Source organism: Macrobrachium rosenbergii, chromosome 46 (assembly GCF_040412425.1).
Source record: "Macrobrachium rosenbergii isolate ZJJX-2024 chromosome 46, ASM4041242v1, whole genome shotgun sequence".
Taxonomy (NCBI): domain Eukaryota; kingdom Metazoa; phylum Arthropoda; class Malacostraca; order Decapoda; family Palaemonidae; genus Macrobrachium; species Macrobrachium rosenbergii.
In genome coordinates, this window is record NC_089786.1 from 4,428,717 (window position 1) to 4,456,636 (window position 27,920).

A 27,920-nucleotide genomic window follows, 5' to 3' on the forward strand; every position below is an offset into this window, starting at 1 on the left:
GAAGAGAAATCAAAATACAAGGGTGAGGGATTAAAAAAAACAATTAAAAAATAAAAATATATTGCTGTTATACTAAGTGGATTTAAAAATTAAAAATTAAGTTTCAAAAACTATTATTAACCTCTAAGCAAACAACAGTAACCTAGGTTACTGCATGTAGGGACCAAGTAGCAGGTATCAGCAGTAAGGGATGTGCTTCATGACAACATGAGCTTGAAGGAAGTTTAAATAGTTATGCTAGATGCAGCCATGACCATATGGATACACTATATATATATATTATATATAAACAAATGAGGAAGAAGAGATAAGTGTTTTGAACCACGACTTTTTTCACTTCAGCATGAACTAACCCACTAAGAGGAGGTCTAAAGGTTTCATACTGAACACTGTTTAAATATAAAACTCATGGTAAGCACATGCTGAGAGAACTGTTGCTTCCATGTGGAAAATGGTCTCTCTCTCTCTCACAGATTCTAAATGGTTTCAAACAGTAACACTGAAACTGAGACACATCTATACTGTGTTTGACATAACATCACAAAATGAATGAGTGCATGAAGGTAATATTGCGTAAACCTTTTCAGTAGTCTGTCCTTGACTGAATAAACAATTTATTTATTCCTCAAAATACATCATCATTTGAAGCAAGGGACTCTTACAACTAATGCTACATACCTTCCAAAACTCAGTAATGCAAAAAAAAAAAAAAAAAAAAAAAAAAGTTTTCTGCATTCATGCTACACATATTAATCATCCCCCCGTTTCAAAATTGTGACATTCATAAAAGGAAGTGATACTCCATAAAATACTTAGTTAACAGATAGCCACGTAGTTCCTAGGAAGGAAAGTTGTATTTATTACTATTAATATTGTCTTTATCATTTCATTTAACCATACCACTAATTTATTTAGCTCTTACAGGTCTGGCCCAAATCTGTTACACAGGAAAAATTTCTTGTTATTTCTGATATGCTATATGACTGGAACACTAGTTGCACTACTGCATTGGTCTTTAAAGATACTCTAATTTAAAATGGTATGCTTAATTTATCAACCCCTAGTGACACAATTCATTAAAAAAAGTGACAAAGCAGGATTATTTGCAGTGTTGGGGCATGCAGGGACAAACTGTTCCCTGCAACAAGTACTACTGTCAAGAAACTACAGTAATTACCATGAGTGTGACTATTAATATCATCATTAGTATTTGATATAAAGCTTTTTTATGGGATTAGACTGCTAGTTAGGAAACTTATGAGGACCTGAAAATGCAAACTGTCTTACATGACCTGCCTTGCAATATTCACTGACAACTTTATTACAATGATGAACCAATGAATCCAAGCTTTGAAAGATTAATAATTTCAGTGCACCATTCATTTTATTTTGCTACTTTGAAAAGTACGTCTCAGGAAGAACTCAGTAATTTTTTATACATCTTTGTGATAATGGCACAGTTACCAACTTGTACTTGATTGTGAGAGGGTGACAATGAAATTCTCAGCGCAAACATTTGAGACGAAAAACCACATTAAATGCTGTACCAAACCAAAATAATAAGTGCACCTACATCTGCGTCTAAAATACACAGGCTGATAGTAAAAATATTAAGCCACTAATTTTCAATAGGTGCTAAATATTGCACAAATTTCAGTTAATATTATATATAGTAATATTATAAAGATTGAACTTTAAACTAGAAGGCATTCAAGAAAGCAAAAATTAAAAGAAAATCAGTAACAGTGGAGAAAGAGCTTTAAGAGTGCATGTTGAAGATGTATATTCAAATGTTATTTTAAAATATATTCAATGGAAATAAAGCATTGTCTCTATTCAGGCTGTTTTTCTTAGTTGGAAGAAAATAAACACTATGCTATCCTTACCTCCTCACCAAAGGAGCTATGGATAACAAGTATATTTTTATCTAACCAAGAACACCAGCCTTGAATAGAGACAGTGGTTTATCTCCACATGATATATTTGAGCTTTGTAATTTTTGCAATACAGATTTCTGTCCTGATACAGACTGATAAGGAACTACAGTAATTATCTGTATCACAAAAATTACAAAGTTAAAATATACTGAATGGAAATAAACCAGTCTTTATTCAAAGCTGGTTTTCCCAGTAGAATAAAAACAGACTACTATCCTTAGCTGCCTTGCTGATAAGTTAAGATAGCAGTTTATTTTTTATCAAACTAAGAAAACAAGTCTTGAATAGAATCAGTACTTCATTTCCACTGAATATATTTTAAAATAATATTTCCATATACATTTTCAACATGTACCCATCTAAATACTGTTTGACTTGAAAAAGGGATGCTTTGAAGAAACATTATGAATCATGAATACCAATTGTTTCAGGACAGACTGCTACATAACTGGTTATCCATGATGCATCTTTGTATACTGTATATGTACATGTGTTTATAATCATATTTATGTAACTTTTTTAAACATGCAATACTTATATAGAGAAAATATATAAAATTATCATACTATGTACATTCTAGATTTAAACAGTTATGGAATGAACAAGTTCCAGTGTTCAATATTTTAACATTTATGTTATTGCAACGAAAGAAAAATCAACTTAAAAGCACAGAGGATCCAAAGTATTCTTAATTTAAGTGAAGTTTTGACTGTTTCAAGTTATTTTCAAGATAATAAAAGGTTTACATATTGAAAAGTGAAGGAATAAAAAGGTAGGTTAAATGAGAATAAACTAAAAGTAAAAGGAAAGTATGAAAAACACTTAAAAAATAAAATCGAGAAAATAAAATTCAGTCATATACAAAATTTAAAACAAAAGAATAAAGAGAAATTCAAAATATTATTGCTGTTTGCATTCATTTTCTTGTCCTCCTCTTGATACCTTCACCAGTGGAGCATCCATTTTTCTCAAAACCTTAGTCCTCTGGGGGGGTTTTACTTCTCCATCTTTCTTCAGGTGAGCTTCCTGAACCTGAAAATTATATCAAAATGTTATAGTAATTTAACAAGAGACTGAAATTTGAAAAAACATCTCCAGCAGTATTTAGATCAGAAATGGTTGTGACCTGAGAGGTAGTTCTAGCATAAAAAGACCAAAAATGTCAAGATGTGCATAAAAGGTGGCAAACAACAAAATGCAGATGCAAGATTCAGTAACCAAAGTTTACAAAGGAATTGATATCTGAACCATATCACAGCACTGTTGTTCAGGAGCATCCTAAATTTTTAACCTATGAAGGAATCATAACTTTAAAAGGTCTGAAAGGGCACTCATTATAAATAAAAATCTGTATGCATTTTATTTTCTTTTAGCATCATAAACATTCTTTCATCAGTTTTCTCTTGACGGGCCAGACATGTCCCTCTAATCTTCCCTGTTCTGTGCTCTTCATACATTAATACCCATAAGGCCTAGATGTTCATTTCCTGGGCCTTCCTAAAGGTCTCCAACCTACTACTTCCATACCTACTGCTTTTCTGACCAACTGTACCTCATTCTTCTCATCACATGTCCAAACCATATCAATCTTTTTCAATCTTCTAAATGCATCTCTCCACCAAACTTTTCGTTCATATTATGATCTTCCCACTGTACTCTGACCATATCTCTAAACAGTCTATGGTCAAACCTTTCAAAACCACCACCATTTTTCAGTTCAGTGACCATGTTTCAGTTGCACAGAGTAGTACAAGCCCTATGTACCTTGTTCTCTCTGCTCATGGGACATTTTTATTTACTAGTCCAGCAATCTCTCATTCCATCTATGCTGCAGCTACTCATTCTTACTTCTGTCATAGTCCAGTGTGTCCCCAAGGTAACAAAAATGTTATACCTCTTAAGATTTCCCCATTTATCACACCTCTGCCCTCTTCCCCAATGGAGGTTAGTGCTGACAGTGCACTTAATGTGATGAACTGAAGGTGTTACTAAAGAGTGTTTGAAGCTTCACTTTGACCCGTAGCTGCACCCACTTTTTAGCCTTGTACTTTTACCTCTAATCCTGCTTCTTTTTTTCAATATTGCAGTCCAACCTCTCTGGTTATCTTCAAGTCCAGCTTCAGATCCTTGTATGTTATCTCCTTTATTTCCTGGATCTTTTTATCTTGTCAGTGAACCACGCTAACTCCCTCTTTTCACTGTCTTGAACACTGAATGGCCAAAAAAGCACAATGCTTAGCTTGACAGCCTAAAGTACATAAAATCTAAGTTTTGTGTCCCGGTTGCTCTTCTAATACATTTCAGGCATAGAAAATCTCTTATCCCATGTATAATTTGTAATTCTGAGCACCTCTTGTGACACCATCAGTTGCCTTCAGTACACAGTAAAGAGTTCACCCCAACATCTTCTCACACAACAACCACACAGTTATTTTCCTAACTGTATTATTTCCTTTGCATTCTTTTCCAGTCACCATAAGGTCTGTTTTACTTACTTTGATTGATAGTCCTTTTCTCTCCATTCCAGTCCACCTTTTAAACATTTCCACCAACTGTTCCTCAGATTCTTGTGCTGCTAGCACTAGGCCATTATAAAATAGCTCCCAAGAGCCACTTTTCTGCACTCCTTAGTAACTTCAGAGGGGCTCAATGACAAACCTTGATAGACATCAATATTTACCTCAAATTCTTCTGATACACCTAATTCTTGAAATCTTGTCATTCTTTAACAACTCCTTTATTATAATTTGAGTTGTTTACAAAATTAAAAATTCTTACAAGATATATGAATTGTCCCCAAAATTCATGTTGCATCACATTAGTGCTAATGACCACCTCGGGACTAGTCTACAAATCCTCTTTATCTTCATACAGATGATCCTCTTTCAAATATTCTGAGGTTTGATGTAGTTGAGGATAAAGATATCCTTTTCATGGATTGTCAACTTATAGCAACATCCTGAGCTGTTCATTTTGACCTGTTCACAAAAGAGGACACCACCTAGACTATCTGCACTGACCAAAAATCAAACTAGCCTACTCTGATGAAGTCTGTGGCTTGTTCTAACTGTGTCCCCCATACACTAAGGGAATACGTATTAAATGGGGAACAACTCATGTTAAATATGGAAACCCCCCCAAACTTTCTACAGCTGATCATGTCACAAGAAGCAAAACTGGAGGGGAAAAGTGAGTCAAAAAGTCAGGTGTGAAGACCATAACAGATACAGAGCATTACAGCTGGGAACTTTAATATTAGTTAGGCTATTGTGGGCAATGCATACTGTAATGCAATCTACCCACTTCACATCTAAGGAGACTACTACAGCAGTGAGGTGGCAAGCTACTATTTTCATATTTTCCACATCAATAGTTAGGTTCCTCAATCTATATACACTCATAAACTAAACTGACAAACATTTTTATGCACTTATTCATACTCAGTTACTGGCAAAATAACTCCAGTTCTCACTACCTCCATTACTTTAGGGAGAATGTCACAATGAAACCAATTCACCATTACCTTTTTCAGCTAAACTTACCTCTCCATCAACTTCTTGAACAACTACTGTTTCAGTCATACGAACAGACTTCTTGGCTTTCTTTTTTTGATCGTAACTACACATGATGGATGAATTCTCCTGATCATCTTGCATTACTTCTGGCTTATCCATCTCATGCTTATCTTCAATATCTGCAAAATGAAATATTTAGCACAGTCAGCAATTAATGCTCCCTGAAAAGCATAAAATGTAGAGAAAATGGAAATCAAACTATTGCAACACCTGGTTTCTCTATAAAATTATAACAATTAACCCTTTCTCTATAAAATTATAACAATTATCCCTCAGTTTGAAATTGCAATAAATCTTCTTATGTGATCTTTCTAAGATTCACTTATAAGGAGATTTCTGGAAGATATTGAGAAGCTTAAAATTACTAAAGAAATTTATAAATCTAAAATTACTCCCCACATTTATCCATGCAAAATGAATTCCATTCCCTATTACTGTAACTTGTTATATAATTATCCTATAAATCTTCAATATTATTTAAATGTGTACTTCACCACCAAGAATCTACTGTCCTTGATGTTTTATTTCTGTTAGCTTTCCAAACCTTTCAACTAGGAAAACCATTTTACTTCTTCACAAAAACTGACTTGCTTTTACCTGCACTAAAGTCATCCTTTCTCTTTAGAGTATCTTCAGGTAAAGGGTTAGTACTTGCAATCTGCTTTTCCAGCAGTGGAGGTCTTGGATCCACTTCGCTTCCTGTATCCTTCATGACAATGTCATTTTTCAGGTTTTCAAAACCTGGTATCTTCTCAGTTACTTGCTTAACTCTTTTGGAGGCATTAGCTGTGAATGAGATGAAAAACTTTTTTGAATAAATTGGCTAAAAAAGCATTTCAATGTAAGCTCTAAAGCTCAAATACGCTCTTCTCTTCCTTCGTTTTTATATTTTTGTTTCTCACGAGTTTATCTTTTTTATTTTACTCTGTCATTTATTTATCATATTTTACTTTGTTATTTCGCTTTCACGATTTATTCTTTACTACCCAGTTACTTTTTCTGTACTGGGCTACTCTCCTTACTGGGGTCTTAAGGGTTTGTAGTTACAGCTTAGCTTGCACTAACAACAACAACAATAATAATAATAATAATAATAATAATAATAATAATAACAACAATAATAATAATAATAATAATAATAATAATAATAATAATAATAATAATATTTTGAAAGAAGACTCTCTTTGAGACACTTCATTGAAAAGAATGGTAGTTTACTGTATGTCTCTGAGCATGCTGCAACTTCTCAACTTGGCATATAAGTTTCTTTGTTTCAGCAGGTAACGTATAGCGATGACTGAAGTGTATTTATTACCCCAACCATTCACCCTTTGTGAATGGTAGTGAGGACTACTGAAACAGGATAATAATTGAACTTCGGTCAGCTCCTTTATAATTTACCTGCTGAAACGATGAAACTTACACAAGCTGAGAAAGCCCAATATAAGTTTAATTGCATACAAACTACCATTTGTCCAACAAAATGCATAATAATTTAAGATTTGTCAAATACTTACCACTCCATTACATAGCCTTTACCTCCTGCACCAGCTGAGGTACAACAGATAACAAATTCTAAAGGTTCTCCATTTTTCTATAATTACTGGTCTATATCTGCCTACTTCTCCCACCCTCCACCGGGGGGACTTATAGGCATAAACCCTAGCTGACATACAATACCTTGCTAAAAATTGTGAATGAGGGAGGAAGGAAAGGTCAATATAAATTAAGTGTTCATATTTTTTAAATGAATCTTAAACTCTCCATTATATAGCCAATTCTCACATTAATGAGGAGGTAGGCAAAGTACATTCAGCTATCCTACTAAGGGCCAGCCCTTACTCCACAGTAATTAAATATATCCAATAAGGTTTGCTTACCTGACGTAAACAAATCCATAGGCTCTTACAGCTGCTACAGTGAATCATACATCAGGGTGAGATCCTAATTACAAGTTACTATAAGTCTCATGGAGCATGCCACCTTCAACTGCATGCAGTAAGGTGGGTAAGGGTTCCTCTGCCATGACTCTGCAAAGCAACAACGGATACCCAACAAGCTACAAATACCTATGGATATGAAGGTACCCTCCTCTAAACACACTGTGTACCTCCAAGCTTCCCATAGCTTGACCAGATTTCTAACTAGTAAAAAAGAAAAGCAAGCTATTACTATTTTGATTCAGGACCATACTTACCCTGTGCAAACTAGGGGTGCTAAAGCTCTGCAAGAATCATATTGCAATAACCCTAAAGTAATGCAATGCAAAAACTGAATTACACTTCCATTGGGCAGCTTCAATAACTTTAGATAAAGAAAGGTTTTCCAGAAATTAAGCGATGTAGCCACTGCATGCACATCATGCAAATTGACATTCAAAGAAGTCGTAAAATCAGGGTCCAAATTGGAGTGTACATCTTTAACTAGGGACCTCACAAAACAAAACTTTCTAATACAAACCAAATTTTAAACATTCCCATGAATGTTTTTAGTTCTACAAAAATAAACCTCAAGAGCTCTTTCTGTGTAAACAAGAGCATCAAGATTCAAGACTGGGAATACTTACAGAGCGGGGTACGGGTTTAAACCCAGTATCATTTTTTGCCCTAAACGTGGGTAAGAAAGATACAATCGCCTTGTTTCTGGAGAAGCTTACTCTAAACAACAAGGATTGTATTTAAACTGCTTAGATGCCTCTAGCAATTTGAAAGGTGCTGAAGAGATAAATTTAAGCACAACGTCTAAGTTCCAGCACAAAGGGCATACAGGTGACCTAGGTTGTCCCAGCTGAAAGCGTATAAGAACTTCATGAATATTCTTGTCCTCAGAAATCTCTAATCTTGCACAGATCCATACCACTCCTAAACATACTGCAATTCCCAGCAGCAACTAACTCAGAGGAAGCATAACTGGACATGTCAGCAGTAACATCTTACAGGAGTGGGGGCATTGTCCCTACTTCCACAGGGGACTTACCCACAATGAAATGAGCTCTGAGGGAGGGTAACAGGGATAAAATGCTCTTATTCCTACTAATTGTTACATAGCACTATTAGCTCTAGTTAATTCTGCCACTAATCTGTTCATCCTGCTATCCTGAGTCGAAAGGGAAGCTTGCAACGGATTGGGAAAATGATAAACTGAAGGAGAAGCCTGACAGAAAGACACAGAAAGGGAAGGGGAAGAACTTAACTTGTGTATCTCACTCGTACCAGGAACAATCTTAGCAACATCATACCTAGCAAAATCATACTTTTGTTGCTTCTTCAGCCTGTCAGTCTCCCTCCTCTTATGATATTCAAATTAAGTAAGCATATCACTTTCATTCCAGACCTTACAAACGTCGCACCAGTTGTCCAGATCATGGTCAACACCCTTGCACTGTACACAAGTCACTTACCTTGCAAGTTTGCTTGCTATTACCACCCTAATCCAAAAGAAACCCCAAAACAAATCATAAATCAGCAACCAAAAATGATCAGAGATCAATTTTGCTATCCTGAAGCACTAGTTAATTACATGGGCGACAGAAGGATACTGTCTGTCAACTAGAGTTTGTACCTGCGTCTCCCCTGGTGGAGGGTGGGGGAAGTAGGGGGTGATATAGGCCAATAATTATAGAAGACAGGAAGAACCTTTAAATTTTGCCATCTGTCGTATCTCTGCTGGAAAGGAAGGTACACCTATAAAATGGACTCATTCAAATAATAATAATAATAATAATAATAATAATAATAATAATAATAATAATAATAATAATAATAATAATAAGAATAACAATAACAATAATAATAAGACGAGCCCCGAACATCAACATGGGAGGAGAGAAGGCTCCTCCCGAGATGACCTGCCCCAGGCAGCCAATCACAATTCAGCACTGATCAAGACCCCCAATAATAATAATAATAATAATAATAATAATAAGGTCGAGGCTAGGAAAGGGCATTACACTACCTGTCCCACTGGCCTTTTCTCTTAAAAAAAATATAAAAATATACACAAAAGGATAACCATCCACAGGGAATCTTCATGCCAAGAATAAAAATGTTGAATGATTTAGCTACTACCTATTTACCTTGAACAAGCCACAGCCTGTAAGAGACTAGCAAATTACATATTTTATTCCAAGGAAATCATGGAGAAAGGAGGGATGAAGACCTACACCTGATGGGAATTCAGACAAAAAGAGCACAGGACAGAGGAGAATGGAAAGAGGAGAAAGATACTGCAAAAAGACACTAATGGTGACGATGAATACGTATATAAGTGCAGAGTGAATAATTTAAAATTTTTCATAGCAAAGAATATGATCCATTCCTACAGGCTATACAGTTATGACAAACAATATAACACTTAGAGAAAATCCCATTTTAGGAGATCTTATACAAAGTTAAGTATATCTTAGTTTAACCAGACCACTGAGCTGGTTAACAGCTCTCCTAGGGCTGGCCCAAAGGATTAGATTTATTTTACGTGGCTAAGAACCAACTGGTTTCCTAGCAACAGGACCTATAGCTTATTGTGGAATCCGAACCACATTATGACGAGAAATGAATTTCTATCACCAGAAATAAATTCCTCTAATTCTTCACTGGCCACTCAGAGAGTTGAACGCTGGGCCAACAGCGTGCTGGCCGAACGCTCTACTCATTCCTCCAATGAATAGCTAAGAGGTCTTATCAATTAAGACAAATCTTACTGTTAAAACATACATCCTATCAATAATACTGGATAACCCAGAAAATAAAATTCACGAAAATGCCACATGTTTACAAACTTACAGACAGTCTCCCCTTTCTTGGCAGCTAATTCATCCAGTTTAACTTGCAAAGTGATCAATTTTGAATTAGTGGCATCTCTGGTTGCCTCTGATTGACGAAGCTTCCGCTGCAACTGAAGGATCCGATCGCTCAAGGCCACTTTATTAAACTGAGCACCTCTGAGAGCTTCCTCAAGCTCTTCCACTTTCTTTCTGTAAAATAATGAATATACTGTAACATAAAAATGACTATATTTTAGCTGCAACATTTATTTGCCATAAACTGGGAGATAACCACAAAATCTCAAAGCTTGAGGTGTGCCACAATCAATATACCACAACTTTCCACAATTTTACATCAAACTGTTTTGCACTTAACTTTTTTTCTCAAAATGCCCTGAACAGGGTAACTGAGAGTAAAAAAAGCTCATGGTGGCTACAGTACCAAGAAAAGCCCTTCCTCTGTTTTGATTTCTGATCATAAATTTCAAATCCATTAACAATATGTATCCAATATATCAAATGTCATTAGAGTTGCTCAAAACTACTTAAAATGTTTAAGACCAAATGATGATGATGTGGAGGAGGAGGAGGAGGACTATAATGTGGTGAGAGGAGAGGTCTTAGAAGAAATAAAACAGACATATTACCTTATGGACACTCGGAATTGTGAAGCAGGACTTGGGATGGAAGTAAGAAAAAGTAGCAACAGCTTAGGAGTGGTTAAACTGTTAGACTACTGGTAATTATTATTGTTATTAAGAAACAGGCTGACCCTACCACTAAGTGAGTTAACATTCTTAATTAATAGGGCTAGTCAAAACATTTTTCTTAACTAAACCTGGTCTTAAATAGATTATAACTCAAACTGGTCAATCACATATAAGACGCTTCATTTGTTTTAACATGCTATCATCATTTTCACTGTCCCAAAAAACTTACCATATACTGAAGATATGGATTTTATGGGTAATAATGAGTCACTAACAGATCATGGTTGGCTTACACTGTGAAGATCATATTAGAAATGAGGAAGAGGCCAAGACATGTGGTGCCCAAAGGATGAAAAATCAACTAAGGTGGGTTGTGCATTTGATGAGATGGGGGACAGAAGCAGTTGTTCAAATAAGTAGTAGGCATGTAGCAAAAGGATAAAGAACCACATTAGAGCCAAGAAAACACTGAGAAAGGTTACACAAAATCCATGATCAGATGGGAAAACAGAAAAAAGTGCCCATTACAAAAGAAAGTACAGATAACAATTCTCATCTTAACTTTTAAGCAGTAGATATGATATACAGTATAAGTGATGACAATGATGACAATACTACAGTATCATCAATATTCTCCTCTGGTGAAAATGCAGCTTTGGTTCTAACCTGTTGACCTACACACCTTTCTATCTTTTTAACTGCTCTATAGGATCTTTGGATTTTTTTCATTAACTATTGTTAGTGGGGATAGCTTCAATTTTATTTTGTATGGTCCTGTAACTTTTACAAAAAAGAAAGGCAAGTTCCTGTCATTAATTCTTCAAGGCCCTGAGACAAATCTTCACCTTCAATGTCAAGCAAACAAGCACTATCTAACAAATGCTCCTTCCTAGAAGTATGTCAATAAGTGCATTTTGCTATCTTTGGATTGATAAGCCTACCATTACCTAGTGCCAAAGCACTACACTAACACAAGATATGGCTACTTAAGTGCAGCAAGGTCCTCCATACACGCCAAGACTGTGAACCCTTCCAGCTGACTTTAAATAGGGAGGGAGTGTGGAGAACACCCAGGGAAACTAAAATCTACAATGAACCAGTTCAGCAAATGAGAACACAATGAATGTTGCAACATCAAAAGGAGGGAGTAAGGAGAATGAAATTTTGAGAAAGGCATTTACAGACAATGACAGAAGTGCCATACTCAGTGGGCACATTAGCAAGAAGAGGCCTACCAGGACATGTCAGCTGAATCTGTGAATATGACAGAAGATACAGCTGTGGAGAGAAAAACCAAAAGATGGCATATTGGAATTCTTCTGGACTGTTACACAAGGCAAAGTCACACCTAACAACACAGACTACTACGAACAGAAATCACAGTTTGAGAAAAAAAAAAAAAAAAAAAAAAAAAACAGCTTAAAATAAAAACATGGAAACTGAAAAATGATTAGGCTATGTGTGTGCACAACACATTAATGTATCTATTCACCGAGGGCAAAATCAGCAATCATTTTCATGTCTATAATTCAATGGAGGTTAAATGTAGACCCTATTTTCTGTGTTACAAACAAAAACATGTAAAAACACTTGTGTTATACAATAAGAGGTTAACAAATTCAGTGTTTTTATTTCTTCTCTCATAAGGCTTGCTCAAAAGGTTACTTGTAGAACCTTAAATGAGAGGTAAAGATTGGAACACGGTGAAGTGAAGAAACTGGATGACTAAGGAGGAAGAAAAGGGCAGAAAGCAAAGTATCTGGGACCAAAAAGGTGTCGCAAAGAACCTATGGTACCATCAACTGTTAAGTGGTATCACCCTATATGGTAGTGGTTATAATAATAATGAATAAGCTATTAGATATGTCAGGAAATATAGCTTATTAAAAAGGAATAAAGTTACTTACTGGCTCTTTGCATACAAATTCTTAAAAAATGAAGTCATGTGTTCATCATCTGTGGGTGCAACCTAAAAAAAATAAAAAATGGTAAATTAATATTTCAGTATTATTATAAGTGCAAACAAAAAATACATAAACTATTTATGCAATGTAACCCATATAAAATATATTTTGATAACATTTGGTGTTAACTTTGTCTTCTTCATAACACAGAAAATGTACTACTTCATGCTGCTAGAAAACTTAGAACTCTCTGCAAGTCTTTCTATAATTGTAAAGACGATACATAAAAGCTTTAGATATTTTGTATTACTATGCTGGAATAGTGTTCTAACTGGGTATCAACAATCTCTTGTAATCTTTATCTTCACATTGTATGTACTCAAAGAGATTGGTCCTCTTTCCAGAGGGCTGTAAAAATCAATCTGACAATCATCAGGAGATATAATGTTTGACTACCCTTAAAGTTATATTTCCAAATGGAACTTCTGTTACTCATTTTGCAGTGTCGGCAACTGTTTTCTTCCAAGACTATACAATGCTGCACCGTCCAAAACCAGAGGTCTTTTATCACCTTCACAACAAGGTTTGGGGTAATTTAACCTGACAAATTATGAATGCTGATAAACAGTCCCACAGAGGGTACAATGCTACTCCAAAGTACTGGCAACACTGTTTATGTATGTATATATTGTGTTCACTTGTTCATTTTTATAAACTTAAATCATTATTAGCTGTGTATTCTTTTTATTCTGTTCTCTTTTTTCTAATTCCATTCTTTGAAACCTTCTTAGCAGGATAATTACCTCTTTTGCTTATTCTTTAAGAATGCATAATCATGGCAATAATACTAATACTAATAATAATAATAATATGACGCGATCTTGCAAACCATGTATTTTAACACCATGGATTCCTTCCACTTACCTGGTTATACAGTTGAAAATATTACTATTATTAAACATCAACTTGACCAAACCTGTAAATTTCAAAAAAGTTCTCAACATTCTGGCCATACTTACCCAATCCTTTGAAAGTCGTAAACTTCACGACAATAAAATAAGAGTTGTGATTGCAATGCTTCATACAGAAGTACAAAGTTCAGTCGTCTAAATATGCAAATACAAAAATGTAAGGAGATTACTTAAAACCACAACCAGTGGGTTACCTCAACAAACCCTCTGACTCACACTTTGGTTTGAGTATTAATTTTTGTAGCCGACTACATCTCTTGCATGATGATACAGGATTCAATAACTTCGTGTACAGCAAAAAAAAGTACTGCAAACCAAAATATTATTGTCTGGCTACAAAGCTAGTATTTGCTGAACATACCTCAGGTACAGGCTGAATGTGTTGAACCTGTGGCGAAACAGCTTCATTCTCCTTGGCTTTGAGGCTCTCAGAGTCTTTTGTTAATACTTCCAACTGAGTTCTAGCAAGAGCTAATGACTCCTCTAGATGATTAAGGTATTCGCTATCAACTCTATTGCTGCTCAAACTCAGCAGATTTGCCAGCTGTAGCTACAAGATAAAAATAAATCAACATATTATATCCATACGTCTTTAATAAACAAATTGTATTCAAGATTATGAGCTTACTTCCCAGTAAGTAAGGCCTAACAGAATATATGGCACACCTCAACTTTGTGGAGCAGATTCTAGAAAAATAAAACTGCTTTAAATCTTATAGGTTCTACTGTATATTGTTCATGATGTCCAGAGGTATTTGCATAATTTTTGGATATACAGACATGCAATGACACACAATATGTATAATCCAGGGTTGGGGAAATTCTAGAACTGGAGGAACTGCTGCTTACATTTGATTCAAAAATTCTTTTAGCTTACTTGGGAAAGGTGTTGGATGATTGTTTATAAAAGTGTCTAACTGATAAACTTTTTAGTTGGTGAGTCATATGCATGAATAGATATCTATGTAATGGTAAATTCAATATTGTATTGAAGGTACATACATATTTCCCTTGAATTATTTTTGGAAGAAAGGTATTTAATGTGCAGGCAAATACAGTATATACTGTACTATGCAAGCATATCCAAATTCTATCTCCATAACCTAATGGATTTCAAAATTTTTTTGACAATGTTTGCTATATCTATAAAACTAACCCATTCCAATGCACTAAGTCTCACCATCTTCATTCTAGACATGAGCAGGGCAAGCATTCTCCTAGTGTCTTTGTCTTCTCCAAAGACTTTCACCTAGCACTGAATAAAATCTTACTGAAGCTAAAAATTTTTATTTTATCTAAAATCAACTTTAATCCTGCAACTATTTTCCAACAACAATTCAAGGTCTATTTAATATGCAGTACAAGTTCCTTAAAACCTCACCAATTCCTACCTGTCCTATATTCACTATCTCTCGCTGCCTATGTTCTTGTGTAGTGATGTTTTTCTTTGAGCTGTTCATGTAAATATAATTTCTAGGATCAAAAGTTGGTGTTGGTATCACCAAAATGCTAAATTGCTTTCCTTAATCCTATACATATAAAAAAATATACGTCAAACATCAAGGGTCCAATGACAAACTGCAGTTCTTTGACTGGAATTTTTATAATTTTTCAAAAAATAAATTAAAGGATACATACTGTAATACTAAATGACCTAGTGTTAACAGCAGAATGTGAGGAAAAGGCCAGGGATATGTTTAAAAGGCAGAATAGAAAGGACAGGATAGGTAATCAATATACTGTAAACAAATCTTATGGTGACTAAAAAGAAAGTAAAAGGAAAAAGTCACCTTAATACTGTACTGCCACAAGTGACACTCAGGATTGCAAAAAAACGTATTAAAAGCAAAAATGAGGAAGAGAGGGATGTGATGAACCATGTTGTGGTAATTGAGCAGGTTTTAAAAGAGGAAGAACGTTAGAGAGGTGACACACTAGACTGTGAAGCTAGGATCAAGTAAGCAATTAGACAGTAGCTGCAGTCTGGATGAAATGGAATGGTTAAAAACAGCCTGTACAATGCTATACTGTGGAATCATGCGCAGTGAAAATGAAATTAGAAGTTTGGAAATGTGTGACAACAGAATGTCAAGATTCAAGGCCAATACTGCCATCAGATATCAAATATGAGGAAGTCCCAAACATGTGGTGCCCAGCAGGCAAAACCACACTGAGGTGTCAGAGATGATTTGGGCATACCATGAGAAGGGATGAAGAACAGTTTGCCAAAAATAAAGAAAAGAAAGTCAATATGGAAGAAGCAGACTGAAGATCCATGCAAAAACCTATAGAATCAAGGAAAAACATGACAGATATAGGCCAATATATCTGAAGGGCATTCAGGAAGAAAATCCACAAACAGGAGTAAGTGGACAGAACCCACTACATCTAACCACGTACGGGGAAAACTTGAGTAAAAAAGTTTACAATGACGATTAAAAGTTAAAACAGATCAAAATATAACAAAGAAGCAAAGCTAATAGATAAAGATAAAGTTCCATGATAATCATGTTGGTAACGGTGACCACTTCGTCAAAATTCTTGGTTCTCAATGGCTGGCCTATATATCAAGTATACCAGCCTACCTTCATTTTATTTATTTGCTGAGTTTTCACTTCACATTGCTTTTTCAGTAAATTATATCTACTCTTGTACTCCTGCAACTGCTTCTCCGCAGCCTGTCGTTGATCCTCAACCTCAGCAAAGAGTGAATTTCCCTTTTTACCGGGATCTGTTTCTCCATATTTAAGAGCTTCGATTTCCATCTTCAATTCCATGATCTCTTCCTTGTTTTGCTGAAATAATAAAAATTCATTGAAATTATTCTTTAAACCATCATTCAAAAGAAAAACATTATAAGGAAAAATAACACAAGCTCAGGCCTTTCATGTATGAGCACTCCTCACCATGGGATGGAATGTCATTGAAATATGGTAACAAGGTAATTAACAGTTGGTAATTGGGTGAGTGATGGGAAACCCCACTCAAATGCCATCCCAAAGAACTTTTCCTTTTGACAAATAGGACTAGGCAGAGTGGTTGAGGTGCAATTATTATAAAAGGCCTTTGGTCTATATACCTAATGAAAATACAAAGTACTTTTAAAATTTTAGATTTCTCTGGGAATAAACCACTGCCTTTCATGCAGGAATCACTTCAGTGAGTTTGATTAACAGATCCCAGTCAGAACATTAGGCTGCAACTAAGGCATCAATGTTTCTTAACAGATGTACAAGTTTTAACATTTAAAATATAATTATAAGGCCAAACCATAACATATATGTGTACATAAAAATCAATAAGAGAAATTTACTGTAGTAATGAACAGAAAACATAGAAAAATTAATACATTTTACTACAAACGAAATAAACTCAAACATTATCCTAAGATTCACATAAACACCAGCATGATAGCTAACATAAAAAAATATACTGTACAGTACATTGACATATCAACAAAATTGAAATAAACATGTGCATTCACTTCAGGAGCTTTTCACACGACAACAGGAGCCTGTGATGATTCATCAACAGCTTCAAAGGGTCCAGGTACCAACCCTGTTAAAACTGCAGAGGCTCAATGATCATCATCCTGGCATGACTGGAACTGTGTAATTAGACTGAATATAAGAAACCAAACATTTCAAGCCTGTCCCAAACAATAAGCACTGTGTGGAGCTTCCATGCCGCTGGATCATGTTGAACCAGGGTCACTTAAGAAGATCCACTTGGGCATAACCCATAGTTGCCATATACCCTTCCAGATTTCTGGATCCACTAATCCTTCCAAAGGCAGGATCTACTCGCCACTGTTCAGGCTCTCTACAACTACTGTATATTCCTCTGGAACAAGTCTTTGATGAGCTTGACTCCATTAGCCTCCTGCTTGCAGAAAAACCTGTACCTTTCTCTGGAGATCCAAGAGCACTTCCTTCAGCTTCAAGGACTGGTGTGGTGCTTCCTATTTGATTCTAACCATTCATCATTGGCTCCTAGCAAGAGGACAGTAGTATCACCAGCTCTTTAAGTCCTTAGCAGGATATATCAACCCTTTTACACATTTCCAATATTTGTAATATTCAATGACCTTTGATGCCCCAGTGATAAAGAACTTCAAATTAATCAACCAATCCAGCATTTAGTGTAACTTCCCAAGAGGGCAAATTCAATACCAGTGCTCTTTCTCTATGATAATATTTAACACAAAGTGCATAAATACAGCCAAGACAATATCTATATATACTGTAATCTGAGTGGATGAAGATTTACAAATGTTGGAACAAAGGCATGAATCAAATAGCAGCCAAGACCACAATGAAATCTGAGCTGTAATAAGTAAAGGGGCTCCATGCAATGCCAGGAGCACTGAAGATTTCTATAATTCTTTGATGACTTAATTCTTATCTAAACACTACTGTATTTGGTAATTCAATACTGTTTACATAAAATGAGGGGAAGAGGACACAAGTTTACATTATCATCCTTAAAAAACTGCACATGCAAATCAACAATATAGCAATTCTGTTTCAATTAAACTTACCTCCAAAGCATTAAAGTAAGAAGTAGACTGGCACTCCAAGTCTTCCACCTCTTTCTTTAGTGACTCAACATTTTTTTCAGCTTGAGAATATTTCAAACTGCTTGTCTTCACTTGTGCTTTCAGTGATGAAACTTGACTCTCCAAATCTTGCTTTTCACAAACTAATGCCAAAATTTGACTCTGCAATACACAAGCAGGTGTCTCCATTAACAAAAACATTTAATATGCCACAAAGACTGCATGAATTATGAACAGCAAATATGTGAAATTTCTTATCACTGTAAGAAATAAACACAACAGAATTATGACATGTTCCAAGAGACAGTCAGGACAGTAAAACATACATAAAGGGTTTCTGAATACCAAAAGTGTAAAAGAACAAATGGAGACCATGTAGTGGTGGAAGAGCAACCCTGGAAGCGGTAGAACTTCTAAATTCTGCTATTATATTAGGCTACCTGCACTCAGCAATGCCTTGAGACTCCCTTTTCACATTCTTTCATAGCATCAACATACACAGCACAACATAGTCCTTTTGTGAAATGCATTTGAAGGAAAGCTTTTAGTAGTTACACTGACTAATAAGTAGACAAGCAAACTCAACATTGTAGATTTAACCTCCTAAGTAACACAAATAAGGCTACTGATAAGAATCTGAAACAAAACAAAGAGGAAATTGCTGAAGTTTCTCTTCTGGTCACTATGTCTGGTCCATAACCTCCCAGTAAACCTAGTAGTAGATAATTACTTATGGCATCAGACTTAAGCAAAAGAATATACCAAGTAATAATTACATTATCACCATTTAAAAATACCAGAGCAACTCATTATACTAATGATGTTAGCTTACCATAACACAAAATCTAGAGTGAACATAATGGCAGATGTATAAGAATTGTAAATAGATGCAAAGAAGTGTGGAAAATGAGGCCAGCAGGAGCTATTGTAAGCAAATGACCTAGTATTCACAGCAGTATCTGAGGAAAATGTTTAGGTGGAAGAGTTGAATGGAGAGGAGTGGAATGAAAATCAGCGTGGGCAAAACAGAGCTCATGATGACTGAAAAAGAAGCAAAAGAGAGAGTGGTCAGGAAAATGGCCTTACAAATGCTGTGGGAAATGTGTGGGGGGTGAACTCAGTACTGTGTACTAAATGTAACAGGTAGTGACTCTGGGATACCAGGATTACAAAAAATTCATGGGGTGCACAATTCTTGATGGCCAAAATTATTACATGAAGAAAAGAGGGAAGTGGAAAGCCATGTAATATATCAGCAGGTTTCAGAAGCAATTTACTTATACTACCTTATGGTCACACCGCAGAACTTACAAGAGAAGTGATCAGAGAAAAAGATTTAGTGCAGTGTAATACATGTATAATCTAAATTCATATATAAATACTAAATCAGATTAAAAAGTACTTTATAATTCTCCTGCACATTTAATTTTCCCAAATGAATTATATCCAGTGACATAAAATATAAATACTAAAGTACTACTGTACCTGTAAAGCACCTGAGGTTTCATCAGCAGATTGATCTTGTATTGAAATGTCAAGTCTTTCTTGGGCTTCTTTAAGCTGTGCTTCTAATAATGCTATGCGCTCTTGGTTTTGCTGGTTCTCTGTCTGCTCTCTTTCCAATGCTTCTTCGACAACAGTAACCTAAAGAGAGTCATGTTTTCTTTATGAAATATTCAAGTAAAAAATACAATTTACAGTTTACAGGCAGCAAGGCTGTCATTTTCCTTTGAAGATCTTGTGGCAAAGCATTTTGCTATGAAATATCTACAAACCATCTAAACAAGTACTGTAGTGGAGTTTTGAATGCTATTTCAATATTCCCAAAGACTGAAGATTGTTTATTCTACAAAATCTGATTTGCCAAATAAGGCAGAAAACTTTAATCAATACCAACAAAATTTAGAGTACATCTCAAATTTTTTTCAGCCTCAGGCTTAGTAATTACTAGTATACAGCTTAGCCAGAAAATTAAGTTAAAATGCTTTACTCTCATCATGTTATTGGTGAAAAGTAAAGCAATCAACAAGTTAGGGATGAAGATATCTACAGTATCCCTGGTAAGAGAAGGTATTTAATTTTTTTAAACAAAACCAATCACTTCAGTGCCTGTAGTGCAGACAAAGTGATAATTTCAGAGTGAATTTGTAATTCTGCCCCTTAAAAGGTACCATACCCCTTCCCTACCCATGCACAATCAGCTTTTGTTTTGGCCATCAATGGAAAAGAACTAATGCCAGAGGCTCTAGACTTATCATTGCACTCAATCTTTTCCTTTTTTTTTTCTGCAAAATCATTCCATTTGTGATTGCTCCAGAGGGTTTTGTTGTCACAGTTCCTTACCAATTTCAATGATGCCATTTCGCCTTCCCTATTAGACAGTTAAGCAACAACCAAGATGTCAGCTGCCAACAGTAATTACTCAGGATAAGGAAGAGGAACATCTTGACTGATGACAGGGTTTGCTGATGCATCAATCTGCTAATCAAATGGGGATCTGTACAGAACAACTGTCAAATCTTCTTCTCTGAGGATCAGTGTTCTTTTAGGCTACAGTACTTGTGAGTGAAGGGTTTATGCTGAAAGAAATCATTTCAAGATAGAAACATCACATTCAATATTCAAGATCTTAAATATACAGTACCTTTCTACTCAACCTCTGTGCTTCCTTCTCGAGGGTTTGTGTGACACGTGAAACCTCTGAGTTAACCGTACTCTCCTGCTGCTCGCGAAGCTGATCAAGTTCACTACTGAGAGCAAGTTCATTCTGAACTTTGGTTTCGTATTTAAGGGAAATGGCATGTTTCTCCTGCTCCAGAGACTGGAAAAGAATAAAAACACTTCAAAATACCACTCACCATAGTACCCATATAAGTAAAATAAGAAAAAAATAACACAATGTACACTAAAGTGTGATCCACTCATGAACAAGCAAGCTGAAACAGTTAATACTGGTGAACCCCTAAATAACAGCAGGTAAGTTGTCTGACAACTCTTCACAAAATGCCTAAGCACAAAGCATGCATACACAAAAAATAAAAAAAAATTTTTAATGCCACACCAAAACTTTCAAGTCACGTAAAAGTTAAGTTTATTTTTCTCCATGGCTCCTAAGTGTGTCATCAGTACCTAAAGATCAATAGTACCAAAGTTGTATCAAAAGCAAGAAAACCCCAACTATAAAAATATGTGAACATTTCACTTTATCAAAATGACTAAAATCTAATACAGTACTACACTGTCCTATTTGTCCACTAATTCTAATTGTAAACTAGCCACCAGAATGCAAAAAAAAATCCCATCTAAACAGTATACTTCCATTTTCATAGTCACTGCAAAATTTACAGACAACTGAAAGTTTTTCACTTACAGTTTTCTTTCTTCAGCTCAATTCTTTGATGCCTTTTCACAAACATGCAAAAGTTTTAAATAAATGAGACTTCCACCTATTGCATGTCAAGTGGCCTCATTAAGAAATCATTTGGCATCCAACAGGTTTCTGACTATCAAGTCCATATAAACATTTCTTCAACTCATTCCTGCAACTCAAACCTTTCTTCAACTCGAACTTTTTTTTTCTCCCTCACCTGTTCCCCTTAAAACACCTTTTGTGGGCCTTTGAGTTCAAAGCAGGCTGGAAGCAAACCTACCAGCTTAATTTTTATATAGAACTTTTGCTTTGCACTATCTTTTATTACAAATGGAGTATTATCTGGAAGAAGTCCAAGTTAGGCTACACATGCAATGTTAACCAAGCCATTAACTTGGTCACGGCACCAGTTAGTTCACATTTACTCTTTCCTATCTTTCTCAGCTAAATCACTAAAAGTGTCATTAACTTGTCTAGCTGTGTATTTTTGTCTGGTTCATATACAATTACCTGGCCTCAGAGGTGTTTCCTTTGTCATCCCACTAATTTTACTCTAAGATTCTCTTGCTTCCTCCAATAATGGGACTTTAAGCTTCTGGTAACAGAATTTTGAGAACCAAATTGCAATTGGTTTCCTTGGAACTTCTACAAATCCACTCCAAAACCTTTAGTTTCAGACCTCAAAGTATTAAATCTGAATATACCCTGGTAGACCATCATGAGGTTTCCTCCAGAACAGCCTCCAAACTAACAAGCATCCCCTGCAACTTTTAATTTAATAATTAAAGAGAGCAAGTTAGGCCAGACCTGGCATAAGACAATTACCTAAAGAAACCTAGAGACCCCAACTAAATGAGGATGTCCGGCTGACAGTTTAGTTCTACTGTGTCTGATCTGTCAAGGAAAACAGCAAAACAAAAATCTAGACCCAAATATTCTTTCTACGGAAAATACCCAATATCCAGCGAACAGTTTATACTAAATTCAGTACCATAGACACTCAAGTTCCACATATAAAAATGCTACCTAAACAACCTCATTCTTTCTACTGGAAGGTCCCCCTTCTCTCTCTCTTCCACTTTTTCCAATATTTAGCTTTTTCAATTACAAGTTCAGTGTCTTTGCCTCTATGAGTTCAAGGAGTTCAATAGCCCCCTTGTTGTTCTTTGAATCTGGGCCATGAACTTCAAAATGAAACATTAGACTTACCTAAATGATAATTTGTCAGTCCTTTTGGTAAGTAAAAGCAAAAATACAGGAAGTTAACAAGGTAAGATTACAATATCTTCATTATGCTATAGTATTCTCATGATTATTTAGATAGTATTTAGACATTGTTACAAGTGAGGACATAACATACAGGCTTAATTCATTCAGAGATGAATTAAGTGGGTTCTAACCATTATTGTCATACAGATCTAGGAACTGGGACCTTTAACCAAAATACAAGTGCTAATCATATCAGTCCTGAACAGAGCAACATATAATGGTAAAAAAAAAAAAAAAAAAAAAAACATATTTACCTCTAATTTCATGGAATATTCTTTGATTGTTTCTTCCAGTTTCACATGAAGTTCATGGTTTTCTTCTAACAAAAGCTTGCCATACTTTGCAGCTGTTATAAGATTTCTCTCTGATTCCTCTAGACGAAGTTTGAGCTGGGCAACGTCCGTATTTTCCATGACTGTTGTTAGTGAAGTGACTGGAAGACTTGGTATACAGTACTGGTTTACCACTTCTTGTCACCTGTAAACAAAGAGCTTCTATTCAGTTCATAGCAGGCTTGGTGACTATCAACCAAAATACAGTACAGTGCAGTAATTTAATAGGGGCTCAGAAGGATAGTCTACAACAGGGTGTGCAACCTATTTTCCCAAAGGGCCAACTCTGTTGGTATGGAGGGCCACCTAACCTTACTATTTCATGTTATTTACTACGATCAAGACATATTATGTGAGATTATACTGATAAAGATAGATGATTAGTTTGTTACTGATTTTATTTAAATTAGGATCACAAAAATAAGATTTGTTCAAAACAAAAGTATTTTCCTTACTATAGATGAGCAAATGAAAGGCTACCGTACATTATTATAATGTACAAACATAAATAATTACTTATTATTGGTTAACTGGGATCATTAACATAAGAGTTATCCGGTTTTCAAATCTTGTTTTTTACTTGTATTTTAGTAAAATAAAATCTTTCCTGCTGAAGGCCGGGGCTTATTTATTTTTAGGAGAAAGGGCCCCAATGAAGAGGGCTGCATAGGTTGCACAGGGCTGGTCTACATGCAGTAAATTCCATATTCAGACTTGCCATCAGACACAGCTACCTTCACTCTGCTTACTTTTCTAGTGACCAGTGGCAAGATGGTGAGCGCCCCAATTTTTTTATTATACATCAAGCAATCGGGATTGCATACCATCCCAAAGCTTGGACCAAGATACCTTCATTCTGCATACTTTATGGGAGCCAATAACATAAGAAGTCAGCCACAGACTTGATTACTTGTACACTCACATCCTGATCCTAGGGCAGTTGTGGCAATGGAAGTTATACACGGAACAGCAACTGCTGTTCACAAATACACAATGAATTTTATATAGCAAAATTATAGGAATGGAATGGAATATAGAGTTTAGGCTAAAGGCCAAGCACTGGGACCTATGAGGTCATTCAGCGCTGGAGAGGAAATTGAGAGTAGATAGGTTTGAAAGGTGTAGCAGGAGGAAAACCTCGCAGTTGCACTATGAAATGATTGTTAGGAGAGGGTGGATAGCAAGATGGAACAAAGATAATATGAAGGGAGGTACAGTAAAAGGGAAGAAAGGGGTTGCAACTAAAGGCCACGGGACGCTGCAAAGAACTTTAAGTAATGCCTACAGTGCACCCCGTGAGGTGCACTGACGGCACTAACCCCCTATGGGGAAGTAGTAAAATTACAGAAAAATAACAGCAGAGCCAAATTTGACTGCATATTTTGTAGAGCCTACTAACGAAAAAGTGTTATTTCTGAATAATACTGATACACAATTTAGCATCTGAGTCCTAAAACATTTGTTTATTTTTCACAGCCATTGTCATTATTTTCTTTTCAAAAAGCTGTATTTCAAATACAGTTTATTTTAATCAAATCATCACAATGGCTAATACCATAAAAAATAAAATTTAGGGTAAAGGACTAAGAGCTAGGACCTATGAGGTCATTCATTGCTGAAAAAGTGTTGAAACAACTGTCAGGGGAGGGTGTAAAAGGAAGAAAAAGAATATGAACAGAGGTATGGTTAAAGGAATAAAGGGGGTTGCAGATGTGGGCCGAAGGGACGCTGCAAAGAACCTTAAGTAATGCCTACAGTGCACCATATGAAGTACAATGATGGCACTATCCCACCTATGAGGAGTCCAAGAAGGTGAAGCAATTGGTCAGGCAGTACCCGATCCACAAGGTTAGGTTAGATTTGGATGCATCTCTATGTATTTTACTCTACATTTTACAATCTTCCAAGTTAAGCTAGGTTTGGGGTATCTAGGGGTGTAGCCCCCTTAGTAAAGTTAGCCTAGGTTGGGTGCTTCACCCCAAAGATGTATACCTGTAACTGCCCTTGCCACACCATAATTGGTTTTGTAATTTGGCTACTGCTCCGGATAAAAAATAAATACCATCCCGTGCCTACATATTTTTCTAGCTATTTATCTTGTAATATACGAATTTCTTACCATTCTAACTAACAGGCCTACTTTTATTTTTCCTTTTCCTCACCCAAAAACACACCTTACCACTGGAGTTCCCCCACAATAATTGTTTGAAATAGCAAAAACTAGGAAATACATACACTGTACTTTCACGCCTATTTAATTACAGTATGATATAAAATCAATACAGTACTATAAATTTTTTCATCCAAAAACTCAATATACTATACAGTACAGTATTGTATGCACAGAATAGGTGTGCAAAGCAAAATTTGAACTTGCAGGTGGTAAAGGGGAGCACTGAACACAATTTGAATTTGCAATCCCATTTGTTTGTATTTCTGAATGTTTGTACATTGAATGTTTGTAAGTAGGGTGGAGTCTGTGTACTAATTTTCACCAACAATATTCTCATGGTTAAATAAGCATAAAACACAAGATAACCAGTCAGTTTACTAAGATGGTGGGAAACTTACCATTCATTTTGATTTTGTTTACATCCCTGAGAGGCTGGTACTAAACACGACGACCTGTGAAGTATTCGCCCTGTTTAGTACCAGCCCCTTGGTGATGAACATAAAAACATAAACTAATACACAGTAAATTTCTCAAATTATCTCACCTGTACTGCATTACATGACAATTCTCAGGAAGGCTTCACACGGAGATATTGTTTATTGATTAAAATTTTTGAACGAACAACACAGAAAAGGGTGTATACGATGCAGTTCAGTTGAGGTAATTTGAAATATTTGCCGAAATACAGCAAGAAATTTAGTCTTTTATGTCTGCACATAGAAAAGCTCCGCAGGACACCACGTTTAACACCAACCTCTCGGGGATTAAAGTAAAACCACAAACGAAAGACTTTTCTATATTGTTTGGTCGACAGATTACATTAATAAACAGTATCTTCTGGCCAGCTAGCCTACTTAAAGTAGGAATAAGCTAGGATAGCCTACCACAGGCTGGTACCAGGATAGGTAGGATGCATCCCTGTTTGATTAGGCCTACATCTTCAATCTGATTTTAGGCCTAGGCTTGAAATATGCCTAGCGTTCGCAACTCGTCCGCACTTCCACCTTCACTTTTGTGCCTAGTAGGCCTATCTAGCCTTAGCCTAAGCTACGCTATAGGTATTTTGGCAGTAGGATTTGGTAAAACTGAAGACTACTAGGCCTTCCACGCCCCGCTGGTTCTGTAACTAGGCTACCAGTTCATGAGCAATCCAGGTGCCGTGTTCAGTAGGCTTACCAGCTCCTTGGGCATGAATGTACAAACATAACCAAAAGACAGTAAACAGGCCTATAGCCTAAATTATGAAAACAAAAAAAGACAAACGTAAAACAAAAACAAAGAAAAGACAGTAAATAGCTACTAAGGTCGGCGACTAATGGGAAACAGACTGCGGTAGTAGGATTCTTCAGTTTTACCTAGGATTTTATGACTGCGTGAACTAGAAAGCCCTGGGAGTCCTTCTTTAGTGAGCCTAAGTCCATCAGGCCTAGGGAATCTAGCATGCAGTGGGTCTACAGTAGGCCTAGCCTAGCCTCCACCATTAGCAGGCCTACCTAGATATGGCCTAAGCTAGGCTATATACATTTTGGCAATAAGACGTTACGACTGTGTGAACCAGAGCCCTCGGAGGGTAGGCTAATCCTACAGTTTAGGGGTCTAAACTTACTGCAATACGAAGTAGGCTAAAGTCAAGCTCGGCACGCAGATTTACCAAATACTTATTGAATCATGGAAAACAATTAAAAACGAGCAGTTTATCTGCTTGCAGAAGCAAGAGATTATAAAAAACAACAAAATGGAATAAAGGGGGAAGGTCAACAAAAGCGCGTCTTAGGATACGGGCCTACGGACCCGTTTAATTTCGAGAAAAACCGTAAATCTCTGCTTCTGCAAGCAGATAGATTAAACTGCTCATTTTTAAAGGCAAATGTACTTCCTTGCAGAACTGTCGATAAAAACTGATTGAAAATATGAAAGAAAACTTAAAACACGCACAAAGGAGCGGTGAATTTGGATTGCCAAGCATGTTGTAGGACTATTCCTAACCTCAATATTAGGTCTATAGGCTGCATTTACGTGGTTATAAACGGTTGTAAATCTTCGTAGCTTAAATTAATTTACATAAATCACATATTTATCTCACCTCCAAGCTCCTATTAGCCACAGCAGCGTGAAACAGAAGCACAATTTTCAAGATGGTTTCAAATTTAACGGGAAGGACTTTCCTCACGGGCGTTCACTACCGAAGTAAACAAAGGTCGTGATACTACGAGTAATTTAGTATTATCTCCATATTATATCGAAGAAAAGTAGATAATATTTCACTATAAATAAAATATTTAAATTAAATTTAAGTCAATATAATACAAAATATAATTAAAATAATTTATAAATATATATTCATGATACTATGTCAATA

General features: G+C 35.8%; 1 protein-coding gene across 2 annotated transcripts; it reads right to left on the bottom strand.

The window, feature by feature from the left end:
- Positions 1-43: 43 nt before the first annotated feature.
- LOC136830181 (protein Spindly-like) lies at positions 44-27,763 on the bottom strand. 2 transcript variants are annotated; one of them, XM_067089445.1, is made up of 12 exons: positions 27,645-27,763; positions 23,311-23,533; positions 21,062-21,238; positions 19,903-20,061; positions 18,400-18,579; positions 16,445-16,654; positions 14,221-14,409; positions 12,892-12,953; positions 10,294-10,484; positions 6,110-6,298; positions 5,480-5,631; positions 44-2,969 (listed from the first exon to the last, which is right to left on the bottom strand). In XM_067089445.1, exons 2-12 carry the CDS (start codon positions 23,467-23,469, stop codon positions 2,838-2,840), a joined length of 1,800 nt encoding a protein of 599 aa, XP_066945546.1. In that variant the 5' UTR covers positions 23,470-23,533; positions 27,645-27,763; the 3' UTR covers positions 44-2,837. The 2 variants fall into 2 exon arrangements, with proteins under 2 accessions (XP_066945546.1, XP_066945547.1); XM_067089446.1 differs by lacking the exon at positions 27,645-27,763 and adding an exon at positions 27,168-27,346.
- Between the last annotated feature and the right edge of the window lie 157 nt (positions 27,764-27,920).

Coding starts and splice junctions, on each gene's coding strand:
- LOC136830181 (XM_067089445.1), bottom strand. CDS start 23,469: ATGGAAAATACGGACGTTGCCCAGCTCAAACTTCGTCTAGAGGAATCA. Junction 20,062..21,061: donor CACAGAGGTTGAGTAGAAAG/GTACTGTATATT, acceptor GACTCTCTTTAG/GTTACTGTTGTCGAAGAAGC. Junction 6,299..10,293: donor CAAGAAAGGGGAGACTGTCT/GTAAGTTTGTAA, acceptor TCTCATTCACAG/CTAATGCCTCCAAAAGAGTT.